Source organism: Echiichthys vipera, assembly GCF_963691815.1.
Source record: "Echiichthys vipera genome assembly, chromosome: 6".
NCBI lineage: Eukaryota > Metazoa > Chordata > Actinopteri > Perciformes > Trachinidae > Echiichthys > Echiichthys vipera.
In genome coordinates this window covers 11,440,886-11,454,544 of record NC_139831.1, presented here as the reverse complement: position 1 = coordinate 11,454,544, position 13,659 = coordinate 11,440,886, and the positions used below count along the sequence as shown (strand labels likewise).

At 37.1% G+C, this 13,659-nt stretch overlaps 1 protein-coding gene across 1 annotated transcript; it reads left to right on the top strand.

Moving 5' to 3' along the window:
- The first annotated feature begins 1,452 nt into the window (after window positions 1-1,452).
- Window positions 1,453-12,629, top strand: sfxn5b (sideroflexin 5b). Its single transcript, XM_083915837.1, has 14 exons — window positions 1,453-1,538; window positions 5,363-5,431; window positions 6,139-6,216; window positions 6,406-6,432; window positions 6,547-6,601; window positions 6,702-6,727; window positions 6,872-6,925; window positions 7,742-7,798; window positions 7,898-7,963; window positions 8,669-8,759; window positions 9,262-9,377; window positions 9,624-9,709; window positions 11,240-11,357; window positions 11,616-12,629. Exons 1-14 carry the CDS (start codon window positions 1,482-1,484, stop codon window positions 11,691-11,693), a joined length of 978 nt encoding a protein of 325 aa, XP_083771963.1. The 5' UTR covers window positions 1,453-1,481; the 3' UTR covers window positions 11,694-12,629.
- Window positions 12,630-13,659: the final 1,030 nt, after the last annotated feature.

Sequence of the window (13,659 nt, the reverse complement as noted above, 5' to 3'; positions counted from 1 at the left end):
CACTACCCATGGACAATTTAAGATGACGATTTCAAACCACTTCACCTCAGTTTGCAAGTGTTTTAACCTTAGAGTTTTTTGTACTCCTTGTACACCTCGATGCTTTTAGAGGCTTAAATAAAGGTTTGAAATGAAAATGAAATGAAATAACAGCATTGGGTAGAACACAGGTTGTCTCTAGTGGTAGGAGAAGTATTCACATCATCTATGCAAGTAGAAATAGAAATAGAAATATTCTGTTACAAGTAAACGGCCTGCATTCAAAAGCTTACTTTTACTAAAAGTACATTAAAATATACTTAAAATACAAACGGTAAAAGTACACATTATGCAGAATGGCCCATTTGAAATCCATATATCACTGGATTATAATTAGTGTTGATGCAACTTATAATTCCTTAATATTTTGTAACTTCTATTATTGTAAAACTGTGTTGAAAATGTATGTATAAAATGTGATGTTGCAGGTATTCAGGGTAATTTGCATGTAAATCCCTCAATCATCATTTCATAGGCAAATGCTTTCTTATTGTTTTTCCCCCCAAAGAAATTTCAGTCAAAAGCAGCTGGACTTGGTTGTTTGTCTAGTAATACATTTCACCTCTCATCCAAGAGGCTTCATCAGTTCATTTACTCATCTGACCAGGCTGGGACAGGTCCAAATGTCTGGTGTGGAGATCCAGGTATTAAACCTCTAGTGAGGTCACAGGCTTATTGTTTTTTGCATTTGTCAAAAGGTCCATAAAGCCCAACTGTAGTAGACCTAGAATATGATGGAAATACTCCAATACATGCACCTGAGAATTGTGATTAAATGTACTTACTCTCCACCACTAAAACACAATCACATGAGGTTAAAGGTTTGTTCAGCCACTTAAAGAGCAACATTTCTTATTATTGAAGTTGTCTTTACATATAGGGAAAGATGGCATGTCTAAAATGTGCCATATAATTATAAAGTTGATGAGGTAAAAACACCTTTAATAGACTTCAGTCCATTTGTAAAACAGCAGTCTTTTTCCCTCGGCCGCTTAATGACAAGAGCATAGGAAAAGTGTCCAGTAGTGACTGATATTTCTCTTCTTTTCTTCTTTGCTTCAGGTTATTTGTTCTTCTTCTTCAGTGAGAAGTGAAGCTGAGAGCTGCTCCTCATCCCTCAGCGCTGACATGTTTCTCTCTCCAGGCCACACCTCCTCCCGTAATGATTCATAGGGTCACTCTTTGACACCTATGGGCGCATCAACTGTTATCTCTCCCAAGATCAATCCGAACAGTTATGCAATAGCTTTCTCTTATCGATTTATATGGGGTGTGTAGTCATGCGCTCCAACTTTGCCAGCGTTAACGCCGACGTGAGGACTACACATCCCACCGGGCGGAGCGGCTCCGCGGCTTCTCTGTAGTTACACACTGAACGGAGTTCGCTCTTGTTGGGAATCCGCTCATGATTCACTTCATTAATAAATAAATAGTTCGGTGTCATGGCGGAATCTGCAGCATGTCCTGCCTTCCAGCTCGGGAGACCCAGATACGAGCAGGTAAGTCCCCTTGCGTCAAACATTATGCATTAATAACATTTTGGTTTTTTTATAAAAGCTGTCGGGTGAAAAACAGCTCCATCCTCCTCCTCCTCCGGCTGCAGGAGGGTCACACTTTGTAGCGAAAGTTGCCTTTCATGCGCGGTGCGAGTCTTTGTTAGAAAACCGCAACAACTTTTAGCGTCATTCGGTTAGTTTTCAGTCGATCACAGTTGTACTAGTGGAACTAATCGCTCCTTTGCAGGCTCACGTCGCTGTTTACCCCTCCACTGTCACATTTCACACCCTTTGCTTCGCTGCGGCTCCGTGAAAGATTATATCACAGTGTTCAGGTCCGCAGCCGAGACTCCGCTCGATTTAAAGGCACTTTATCACCGTGCATGTATGGCTGTATTTGTTTTTCTTTTACCCTCTTTCTTTTTTATATCCTTTTTATTTTGCACATGAATCCAAAACACTTCATCAACCCCCTCAAGTTTCTTTCTTTCTTCACTGTTCAGGATGCTTTCTGCACACTGGACTGTGGCCGTGTGCACATGTGATCTAGATTAATGGGCTGTCCGTCCTTATCTGAAGCCCGTTCCTCAATTTTCCGTCCTCAGAATTGAATTTGCATTGGCCAGCCCTGAAAGATAATGTGACCTTCACAGTTACCTCGGATGGCACATTAACTGAAGAAGCTGCATGCTGGTTACAGTTTTAATATTACAGCTTCTTTCTTCAGAGCCATTTATTAAACAGCGGTTTAAAAGGAACTTGTTTCCCAGAGCAAAGGTCCATAAAAACATTGTGTAAATAAGTCCCTAAACCTTCTGATCTGCTGATGTGAGCTATCAGTGCAGCTCTTATTATAATGCAGGATGACATGAAAAAACTATGGAAAAGCACAAAAAGAAAACAACTTATCTTAGATTTTGAGCCAACTTCACTTAATTTGTCTTATGGGCACAGACCCAAAGTGTCAAGGGGCCTCTGGGCTCTAGCCTCAGTTTGAAGTTAGTAGAAAAGTCAAACTGCTACAAAGAGACACCAAACAACTACAAAACAACTACATAGAGACGCAAAACAACCTCAAAAAGACACAAATGACCACATGTACAAATGCGAAATAACTACATACGCAGAATGGCCACAAAGAGACACAAAATGACCACAAAATGATGCATAATAACCAAATGGGATGCAAATGACCCTATAAGGATGCAAAATAACCACAAGAGATGCAAAATGACCACAAAAGAATGCCAAATAACCACATAGGATGCAAAACGACTATATAAGGATGCGAAATAACTACATAGACAGTAAAACGACCACAAAGAGACACAAAATGACCACATTAGGATGCAAAATATCCACATAAGGATATAAAATAATTTATAGGATGCAAAATGACCAAACAACGACACAATTTGACCACACGGAGACGAAAAACAACCACCTAAGGGTGCGAAACAGCCACAATAACTAGAAATAAACACAAAATGACCACGAGAGATGCAAAGTTACCACAAATAGACAGAAAACGACCACATAAGGATGCAGAATTACCACATAGGATTTAAAACAACCTCAAAGAGACACAATATGACCACACAGAGATGCAAAACAACCACATAAAGGTGTGAAACAGCCACAATGACAAAATGACCACAAAGAGACAGAAGAAGACCACATAAGGATTCAAAATGATGTTGTCCTGTGTCTCTTCAGTCTGGGGTCTTGTCTTGTCTGACAATCAACACAGGATATTGCGTGTTCATCAAATGCTGAATAGTTCATTTACACCCTTTTGTCTTGTGTGAATTACTGTTTATTTTTGGCGATTACGCCACAAACTCTTCTTTTAGATCACCATCATTTTAAGGAAGAGAGTAATTAATCCTTGGTTTCCAGCTTCTATTGCTGATGGTTTTTCTAGGAGGAAGTCTTTTCTATCTGACCCCCATAGACCTTTTTATTTATGCATCAGTCTGAAGTTCACATCGAGCGGATAAAGGTGCTGTAATACTTTCAGTTCCTTGCATCAAAGCGGTTTAAATGAGGCCGGTCTTTGAATCAGCATAAATCTTTGCTCAGTTTGTCTGTGCTTTCTGCCGCGCTCCGACTCCGCTCTCCTTGTTGTGTACTCTCCAGGGAGCTGAAACTCATGCATAATTAAAGCGGGCTCCTCACATGGATCCTCAGTCTACCCCACTCTTACAAAACAGCACTGCAGCACATATGGCCTGTCAGAGGAGGAGACATGTGATGGAGTAATGGCAGCGGCAGAAAAGCAAGAAAAGATGGTTTATTACAGTCTTTAGGAGCACTGGATGCTATTTCCTGTCATTTCAATCATGACCTGATGCAGAACAGATAATTAAAATACAGAAGGGTCTCTTCACTGTGTTTTCTGCCCTTCATAACTGATAAATGTCTCTGAGGGAATCTGATTGAAGCTGCCATGTTTTCGTCCATGTGGTTTGCCAAAGAGACTCTTGGCATAAATTGCTGTTGGGCCTTTTCAGACTGTTGGCACATAACGTAGGGATTGGCATGCTGATGAAGACAGTGAAGGGAACAGAAAACAGGGCACTTGACCAGCAGCTCCAAGCCTCACTTGGAGGAATGTGTTGAAATGTGTGTGGTAAACGTAAACCTACTCAGATTATTAGTACATTTACTTCAAAGTTTATCTCAAAAGGCAGATTTTTACTTTTACATCTAATTTGTATTCTGTTAGATTGTTCAGTCTTGACAGTAAACACTTTGTGTGTGAAATCACTTTTTCACCCGTCCGCATATAACAGATAGTCGATAATTTACTCGATAGTGAGCAGTCAGTTAAAATTTCAGACACTCAGGCTACGAAACCATCATCATTCTGCATCTGCATCATTAGGAGACAATGGGCCCCTGGGCACAGACATGTAAGAGACCCCCCACTTGTCTACGTAGGAACAGCACACCCAAATTCAAAGAGTCTTCTGTTAGTCGTTTTGTAGTCATGTGTCTCTTATCTTTTAGTTTTGTATGTCTTTGTGAATGTTTTGCCTCTATTTTTAGGCATTTTACATTTCTTTCATTGTTCTGTTTTTCTTTGATTTCATTTTACATCAATTTTACATCAATTTGAAATAATTTTGCGTGTGTTTGTCGCCATTTAGTATCTCTTCAAGGTTGTTTTGCATCCCTGTAGTAATTTTTTGTCTTTTTGTGGTGATTAAGTATCTTTTTAAGTAATCCATCAATGTGTAAATGCTACTTTCAATCAAATAATATGGCAGACAATAACTATAGTGCATTATCGGTAAAAAGGGAGTGATTTCAGACACATCTGTTTTTATACTTTTGGTAATTGGCTGTTCTGATATTTCACTGTTGTCGTTATATGTAAATGTGACTATTTGTATTTCACCACCATGTTTATATTCCTGACAAAATGCAAGAAAAAAAAGTGTTTACTCCATAATTTCAGGAGGTAAAAGTGACAGAATATAGGATGAAACCTAAATTAATGAATGTACAGGACTCGATTTGGAGGATTTGAATTCATGACCTATGTATTTCTGAAATTCTGACCACGTTTACATCTAAAACAATAAACGGCGCGTAATGTGACATTATAGAAACTTAAATTCCATCTTCAAATCAGCAGTGTGCAACAGACAAAGTGGTGTTTTAGGATGTGTTAAACTATGAAGCATAAACTGAAGTAGTGATAAATCCTGTCGGACATCAGAGGACTTGTGAAATTATCCATTCACAGAGGGGCGGATGATCTACTGTTATTATGTGTCCACTTTCATTAGGTATTAACTTTGTCATACTGTCTTTTCAAGGGTTCATTCCTCGGTCGACTGAGACACTGCATGGACATCATCGACCCCAGCACCCTGTTTGTGTCCGAGGTAAAAAAAAACACATCTGTAAGACTGTTAATATTTTGCTGGTGGATGTTTTCACAATATGGTTTCAAAACTAAATGGAAGCATTCATCCATCAGTTTTCTGTCACATAACAAATGATCAGATTTCTAATACAGCTGCTCATGTTAACATTGAACATTTGTAGAGCTGAACTGATTAACAATAAATCAGTCATTTGTCTCGATTAATCCTGTTCTCCTTTAAGTTTCCTGATATAGTTTGTCTTATAGTACATGATAGTGTTGGACATTTTTGAGTTTCATATTGTACTGGGCACTGGGAACTTGTTATGCAGCTATTTTCTGACATTCAAAAAGCAAACAATTAAACAATAAATCGACAATGTATTTGGCAGATTAATAGATGATATAAATAACCGGTTGTTGCAGCTTAAAAAATAAGGGGACATTGGCTTATTATGAGTTTTATAAATAAATATATTTCTCATTACTTTTCAAAACATGGCAGAATATTAAAGCTGCAGTAAGTAAAGAGCAAAATTTGAAGCCTGCAGTTCTCCCTCTCCACGGGCTATAAAGCTTGAAAACAGAGCCAAGAAGAGGTGCAAAAGTTTGACTTGAATTACAATATGATGAAATATTATTATGAATTTCTTTCCAACAATAAACTGCCTACCCCAGGTTTAATACATTCTGTCTTTTGATTTATTTATCTTCCTTTGTGTGTAGAAACGATTGCAAGAATGCATGAAATTACTTGATGACTATAAAAATGGTGAGCTTCCACCTGGAGTGTCAGATCTTCAGGTGAGTCTATATCGACATTGGAGCGATACAACGCAGTTTGTTGCAGTATAATATGGTAATGTGTGTTTCTTGTAAAGACAGGAAACATTGCAAACTATTTAGTAAGATGGCTAAACAAAAAACACAATTAATTATTTAAAACAAAATATATAAAATGATTCATTATAGTTCTTCTCTTCACCTGTGCAGCTGTGGGAAGCCCAGAAGATCAAGCAGGTAAGAGCTCCATCAGTCACACTTGTATATCAGCTCAGGTTAACTGCACCGTCATACATCCAAACCTCTGGGCTCCTGGCAGCATGAGGATGATGTCATGCTCTGTGCACGCAGGCCATCATTCATCCTGACACAGGAGAGAAGATCTTCATGCCATTTCGAATGTCAGGTACAAACCTCAGATGAAGATCTTTGCTGCAGTTTGTCAAAGTCCATTTTTGTCCTTTGTTTTCTTTTTGTACACTGAAAATCATTTCTTCGCTGTGCAGGTTATGTACCATTTGGAACGCCAATTGTAAGTCCCACGTGAAAATCACACATTTTGAAATTGCGGCTGTGCAGACGTCCATTTACATGGTCGTGTTTGGGGATAGATACAAATGAGACTTTGGACTTATTTTGACCCAGAAATAAGCTCTTATTCCCTGGTCTCATCTAGGTCATTGGCCTTCTTCTCCCAAATCAGACTGTGATGTCTACCATTATATGGCAGGTACTGTAAACCATTGCATTTATTGTACATTTTTAACATCCGGTAAACACGCCTTTATTGTGTACCTTCAACGCTTTCCCACCTGGAATAAGGACATTGTCAAATAAAGTGCTGCTGCTGTTTGTGGGCTTTCTATGTGCTATTGATTTATAATGTCTATCTATCTATCTATCTATCTATCTATCTATCTATCTATCTATCTATCTATCTATCTATCTATCTATCTATCCATCTATCTATCTATCTATCTATCTATCTATCTATCTATCTATCTATCTATCTATCTATCTATCTATCTATCTATCTATCTATCTATCTATCTATCTATCTATCTATCTATCTATCTATCTACCTATCTACCTATCTACCTATCTACCTATCTATCTATCTATCTATCTATTCATCCTTCTATGTTTATCTATCTAACAATCTATTTAACTACGCTTATATCTATCCATCTATCTATCTACGTGTCTATCTATCTGTCTGTCTGTGTATCTATCTTTGTCTATCTTACTATATGTCGATCTATCTATCTACATGTCTATCAATCGCTATCTATCTATCTATCCATCCATCCATCTGTCTATCTGTTTATCTATCTAACAATCTACTTAACTATCTATCTATCTATCTATCTATCTATCTATCTATCTATCTATCTATCTATCTATCTATCTATCTATCTATCTATCTATCTATCTATCTATCTATCTATCTATCTATCTATCTAACTTTCTATCTATTTTTCCCTCCCTCAATACTCGTTCTTTCTTTCCTTTGTTCATCCCTTATTTCCTTTCTTCTTTCCTGCAGTGGCTGAACCAGAGTCACAATGCCTGTGTGAACTATGCCAACCGCAACGCCACAAAGGTGGGAACTATTTCCTCTTGATATTCAGACCCAATATTAAAAACAAAGAGCAAACCATAAAGCTGTGGCAGAGTAAATATTTGTTTTCTCACTCCTCAGCCAACACCAACATCCAAGTTTCTTCAAGGCTACGTAGGAGCTGTGGGCAGCGCGGTTTCTATCGCAGTGAGTTACTTGTTCTTATGTCCTCTGAACTTTGATTTGAAAAGAGTTTGCTGTACATATACTTTAAGTCTCATGACTTAAAGTATATGTACCAGACAGAAGCCGTCATAATCATGTGTTTGGCTGTATTTTATATAGTATCATGAGCAGTGGTACGGTACAGTTTAAGTATTTATGCCAAGGTTTTAACTCCAGTAAAATAAGGATGCTAACACTACTAGTAATAACAATATTGTTTAAATATACAGAATTGTTTTACTGTATAGTAGCATTAAAAGCATGTAACATATGTTTTACCAAAAGCAAAAATGATTGGAGTTGGTTTTGATAAAATGTTTTACAAGATTTCTTTTAGACAAACCTGGTGTTACATTTATTTTCAAGATTCAAGGAGCTTTATTTATCCTGGGGGGAAATTATTGTGCAACAGTTTCAATACGAAGATGGTAAAGGATCAGAGTAACAATAAGCTAACATAAATCAAATCAAAATAAATTTAACATAAAATAAATCAAACAACAACTAATGTGACAGAGTGCAACAGACATTGGGGTTAAACGTAGGTATATACAATATACAACCATACGCACTGTGCAGTTTAGCAGCATATTGTAATTAAATAAGTACAAACTAAATAAGTGATAAGGAGCGATAAGTGAAACAGTGTTAAGAGTGTAGCAGCATTTAAGTGTTTTTATTCAATAGGTGGGACTGAATGTGCTGATTCAGAAGGCCAACAAGCTGAGTCCTGCCACCAGAATGATAATACAGAGACTCGTCCCCTTCCCGGCTGTAGGTAGGTTTTCAAAGGACCCTATGTGTTAGCTACAGTGGGGGTTAATTATGTGGCCCTCTGGTGGTCAGAGTCACAACATCTTACTTATTTTGACTTCACACTTTATTTTTCTTCTACGGTGCATGTATTAGTGCAGCAAGGAAGGCTTTTTTCACAGTCTGCACAGCGCTGTGATGCATCAGATAGAAACATTTAAAGTCCTCCTTTGCTGTACTTTGGTTGATTACCACACACACGACAAAGAACTGTTTTTAAGGAACAGCTCAACTCACTTGCAAACCTTTTCTCCTATTTAATGATGTACATAAATCTCAAATTTTAGAGCTTGCAAATTGCATTAATACATATATATTACTGGATTTGTGGCAATGGACTGCAAAAAAACTGTACTTTCAGACTACTTAAAGATTTTATTTCGAAAGGGACGTATTATTTTGATTCATAACTGCTTCTCTTGTCTTTAGCATTTGTATTAAATTATAAAAGCTGCTGTTCTCCTCAGCGAGTGCAAACATCTGTAACGTGGGCCTGATGAGACACAACGAGCTACATGAAGGAATTGATGTGCTCGACAACAACGGGAATGTTGTGGGATCCTCCAAAATTGCTGCGAGACATGTAAGTGGACCTTTATTCTGAGTACTCAGCATACTTGTTATTCGATTTCACTAAAAACGTTTTTTTTAACTTGCTGTTTATTTTTCAATGTATTGCATATGTGCAATGGCGGCTGAAAATGCATAATTTCCTGCTTGGCTCCTGTCACTCAGCACACATCTGATCTCATGAAAGGGGAAATTAAATCCAACTCGTTGATGTATTTGAAATGAACCGTGTGCACAATGTTCTCATGCTTTTCCCCAGGCCATCATGGAGACCGCCTTCACACGTGTGGTCCTGCCGATGCCCATCTTTGTCCTGCCCCCCATCATCATGTCCTACCTAGAGAGGTTTGTACAGAAATATGCTGTTTTTCTCTTTAAAAAGAAACAAAGCTATTTATTTCTCAATTAATCGTTTGGTCTGATAATGTCTAATGTCTTTTTATGTCCGGGATATAGTCTAAGTCCCAACAATGTACAGTCTTCTATCACAAAGGACTAAGACAAATAGAAAGTTTTCACATTTGAGAAACTGTAACAAGTGATTTTCTTTCCATTTTTGCTTAAAACATCACTCAAAATCATTTCATCAAGGATCAACATTGATGCAGACTCATTTTCTGCTCTAATTTACTGTTAGTATTCAGCTAGGGTTATTATTAATTATGTCTTCCTTTGCCTTTCTGGACACCTTGTGACCTTATTAATCAAAGAAAAAAAACTGTTCAACAAATCAGTGATATTTCTCAGGCCTGATAAGTTACAGTATATTATCAAATATTTCAGTAGAAAAACAGAAGACGTTAGAGCCAAGCAAACATAATTTCTGTGGCAGAATTTTTCCTTTTCTCTCTCCGGATCTTACCCCTTCATCTTTTTCTTGCGAAGGAAAAACGAGCGAAATAAATGAAATAAACTTATGTAAAATTGCCAAAATATAATAACCGTCACTCTGCGTAACACAAAAAGGCATAACACAGAACAAAGTGACTCAAGACTTTTGTTTATAAATATAAAATATAATCATATTATAGAAATGTATCATTTTAGAGAAAACGGCATTTAACTCTGCAAGACCACAAACAGCTGTAAACAAGTTAAATCTAGCTGATGATTAGCCTAAAGGTAAATGTCTCTCCTCTTGCCGTAATAACTCATATTTATGAGGCAGTAGCTAAATCCAACCATGACAAAAGGAAACAGCAGCTAAAGTATTTCTGCTAAAAGATGACTTGCTTCTTTTTTAATCACCATCTCAGACCCTGACATCCTAAAGTGTTATTTTTTTCTACATCTTTCTTGATTGTCCAAAGGCAGAATGTAAAATATTTTCTTTAAAAAAGATTAAAATTGAAAACATTACAATTTGTAATGAATCTGTTTCATCAAAACAACTTTTTTTCCTAATCTAATTTCTTTAGTTGTTGCAGTACTGTCTGTTTGATGCTGGTCCAAAAATAATACAAATTATAAATAATGTTTACGGAGCCACAGCTGACATATGTTGTGCCCCAAAGTGTTTCCCATATATCCATTCAATATAGGTCACAGCCAGAGGAAATGGATCAAATGTAATAATACAGCCTAATATGTTAATAAGCACAAAAATCAGACTATGGATGAATCGATGTATTAAATTAAATAGACAGGATATCTGTAGTGTGACTCATTAAACCAAAAGTGCAACTTCCACACAGACTAATCCACACAGATTAATCTCACTCCCACTGTACTTGTAAAAAAATAGCTCCCCCGAAATTTTGCACATGATGTCTTTCCCAGATCCAGAAATAACTCCTGGCTTGGCAATAGTCATCTGGGATCGATCCACACAGCAGGCTCACATTTCCTGTTTTATCACTATCTTGAATTGTGTAGGCTGCGATTCCTGCAGAGCAACCGCAGATTGTTGCTGCCCATTCACAGCCTCGTGTGCCTGGTTACCTTCGGCCTCTCCCTGCCCGTGGCCATCAGCCTGTTCCCCCAGATGTCTCAGGTACAGTTCACTGTCGGTTCAACTGCTTCGGCTTGTAATTCAATGCCAGATGGCTCAGAGAGAGAGCGCGAGAGAGAGAGAGAAAGAGAGCGAGAGAGAGAGCAGCTGGGAAAGAAATTTAAATTATACATACACCACTTGACATTCACAGCCTCTTATTCATTATTCTCTTCCCACGTCTGATTGAAAGTCAGAATTATGTCCAAAGCCTAAAGAAGAGCGAAAATTTTACCTCCAGTCTTCACGTTTTCTTTGCAGATTGAGGTGTCTTGTCTAGAGCCGGAGATCGCCATGGCAACAGATTGCAAGGTGGTGACCTACAACAAGGGTTTATGATGGATAGTGTGGTGAGTGTGAGGGAAGAGCAGAGGACACGGGAGCTGGAAATGAGGCTGCGTTGTGAATAGCTGTCCTGTCGACAGGTTCGGGGTCTCTCTGCTGCAGTGTCATCGACGTATACTAACTAATCCGTTTTTTTTTTTTTTTAAATAAGTCTCAAGATCCTCGCAATTAGTCCGAATAAGTCTCAAAATGGGATACATTTCTTCTGTCCTGTGTTCCGGAGCAAAGAAGAATTCAATTTTATTTACAGTGCCAAATCAAAACAAGTTATCTCAAGACACTTTACATATACTCTATGACTTATTTATGATTTACAGACCCAACAATTCCTCCATGTGCAGCAACAAGTCGCACTATCTTTAATAATAATATTAATAATAATTATTATAGTTATTATAAACAGTATTAATCCAGCAATCTTGTGCGAACAAGAAGAAGATCTGTATAAAGAAATGATATATTTACTGTAAAATCAGTTTTTTTTATAGCATTGATAAAATTATTTTAATATATTCAAAACAGTGTTTCACACAAACAGCAATAATGTTTCCCAGGTATAGTTACGGCAGCTTTTTCACCCAGTGATAAAAGTTTATAAATACAGTTTAATACTCAAATAACTGACTTTCTGTGACCACCGCTATTTGCTAACTGTGTCTGTCTGCTGATGGGTTTGATCAGGAAAATGCCTGTTTGGCTGCGCCCATGAGAGCGGTGAGGGGGAACGAAAACAGTAATGACGCGGCTCCTATGATGTGCTTTTGTGCTGAATATTAGAAATTCAATACTTTAAGTCACAACGAAAACCGTGATGTGAGAGGAAGGATGGCTGTATTGTCGGGAACAGGAGCGTGTCCACAGGATAGTCAGTAAATCATCCAACACTGGATTTATCTTTATTTAACCTAATAAAGTCTAAATGAATAGTTTTCAACCAGTTTTAGTGATATATATGTTCTTGTGATTTATAAAAAAAACTAAACAATATCTACCTGTGACTCTTTCGCTAGAGGCTGGAAGAGGTCAGATATTCTAGTACTGTATTTGAAAAGGAAAAAGATCAGAGGTAAGCAAGTAAAAGCAACTGTCAGTGTCTGTACTGTTTGTGTCTGAGGGGAGATGCGGAGACTAAACTGTAGTTGAATATTAGTTCACACACTGTTTATCACACGGCAGGTATTTTAACCCCGTTTATGTGAAACAACATACAGAGTTGTACTGTCTGGACATTTTGTTTTGTTGACCAACACTGACTTTCTTTTCCAACCTTTTTACTCCTCTACTGACCGTTTCTTAAACCACTACTGTTTTCCTAATGACTTCTTTTGTATTTGAATTATAAAAGTATATAAAGCTATATATGCTACTGATTATGAGCCAGTATTTTTAATTATTTGTTTAATATTTCTTACAAGTTTATTAAATTTGCTAGTCAAACAATGTAAGACATGTATCTATATTGTCTAATATAATAAAATTTCTTTCTCCATTTCAGTGTATGTACGCTGTGTTTTGATTTGTTATTTTGTCTTGGGGCTTTCCATAAGGACCAGGAACTGATTTAGTCGCCATATTACACATTTGAATATTTGCATTACCTTTATTGGTTTCCTTTAGTACTGTACTGTATTTTAATGCACCTTTTTTTTTAGAGCAAGAATGTGTAGTTAATTATCGTTTAAAGATTCAAGTTCCTTATTGTCATGTGCACAATTTGCCGATTTACAGGTATATAAAAAAGAAAATCATGCTAAAAAAATGTAATAAAGACAAAAGGTCAAACATAAGTTACAAATTAAAAAAATATATCAGAGGAGGAGCTTGAGACATGCTCGTCCTTTGGGCCATGTTCTCCACGTTAAGAAAATGTAATTATTTTTCATAATTGATACATTTGTAATTACATTAAATAAAGATTTAGATCTATTTCTGAAAAAAACAATGAAGCAATTAATCCAGA

What these genes read in the sequence shown, in the direction of transcription:
- sfxn5b (XM_083915837.1), top strand. Translation starts at nt 1,482, where the DNA reads ATGGCGGAATCTGCAGCATGTCCTGCCTTCCAGCTCGGGAGACCCAGA. An exon ending in GGAGACCCAGATACGAGCAG is followed by an intron (nt 1,539 to 5,362) that starts GTAAGTCCCCTT and finishes TGTCTTTTCAAG; the next exon opens with GGTTCATTCCTCGGTCGACT. An exon ending in GCACCCTGTTTGTGTCCGAG is followed by an intron (nt 5,432 to 6,138) that starts GTAAAAAAAAAC and finishes CTTTGTGTGTAG; the next exon opens with AAACGATTGCAAGAATGCAT.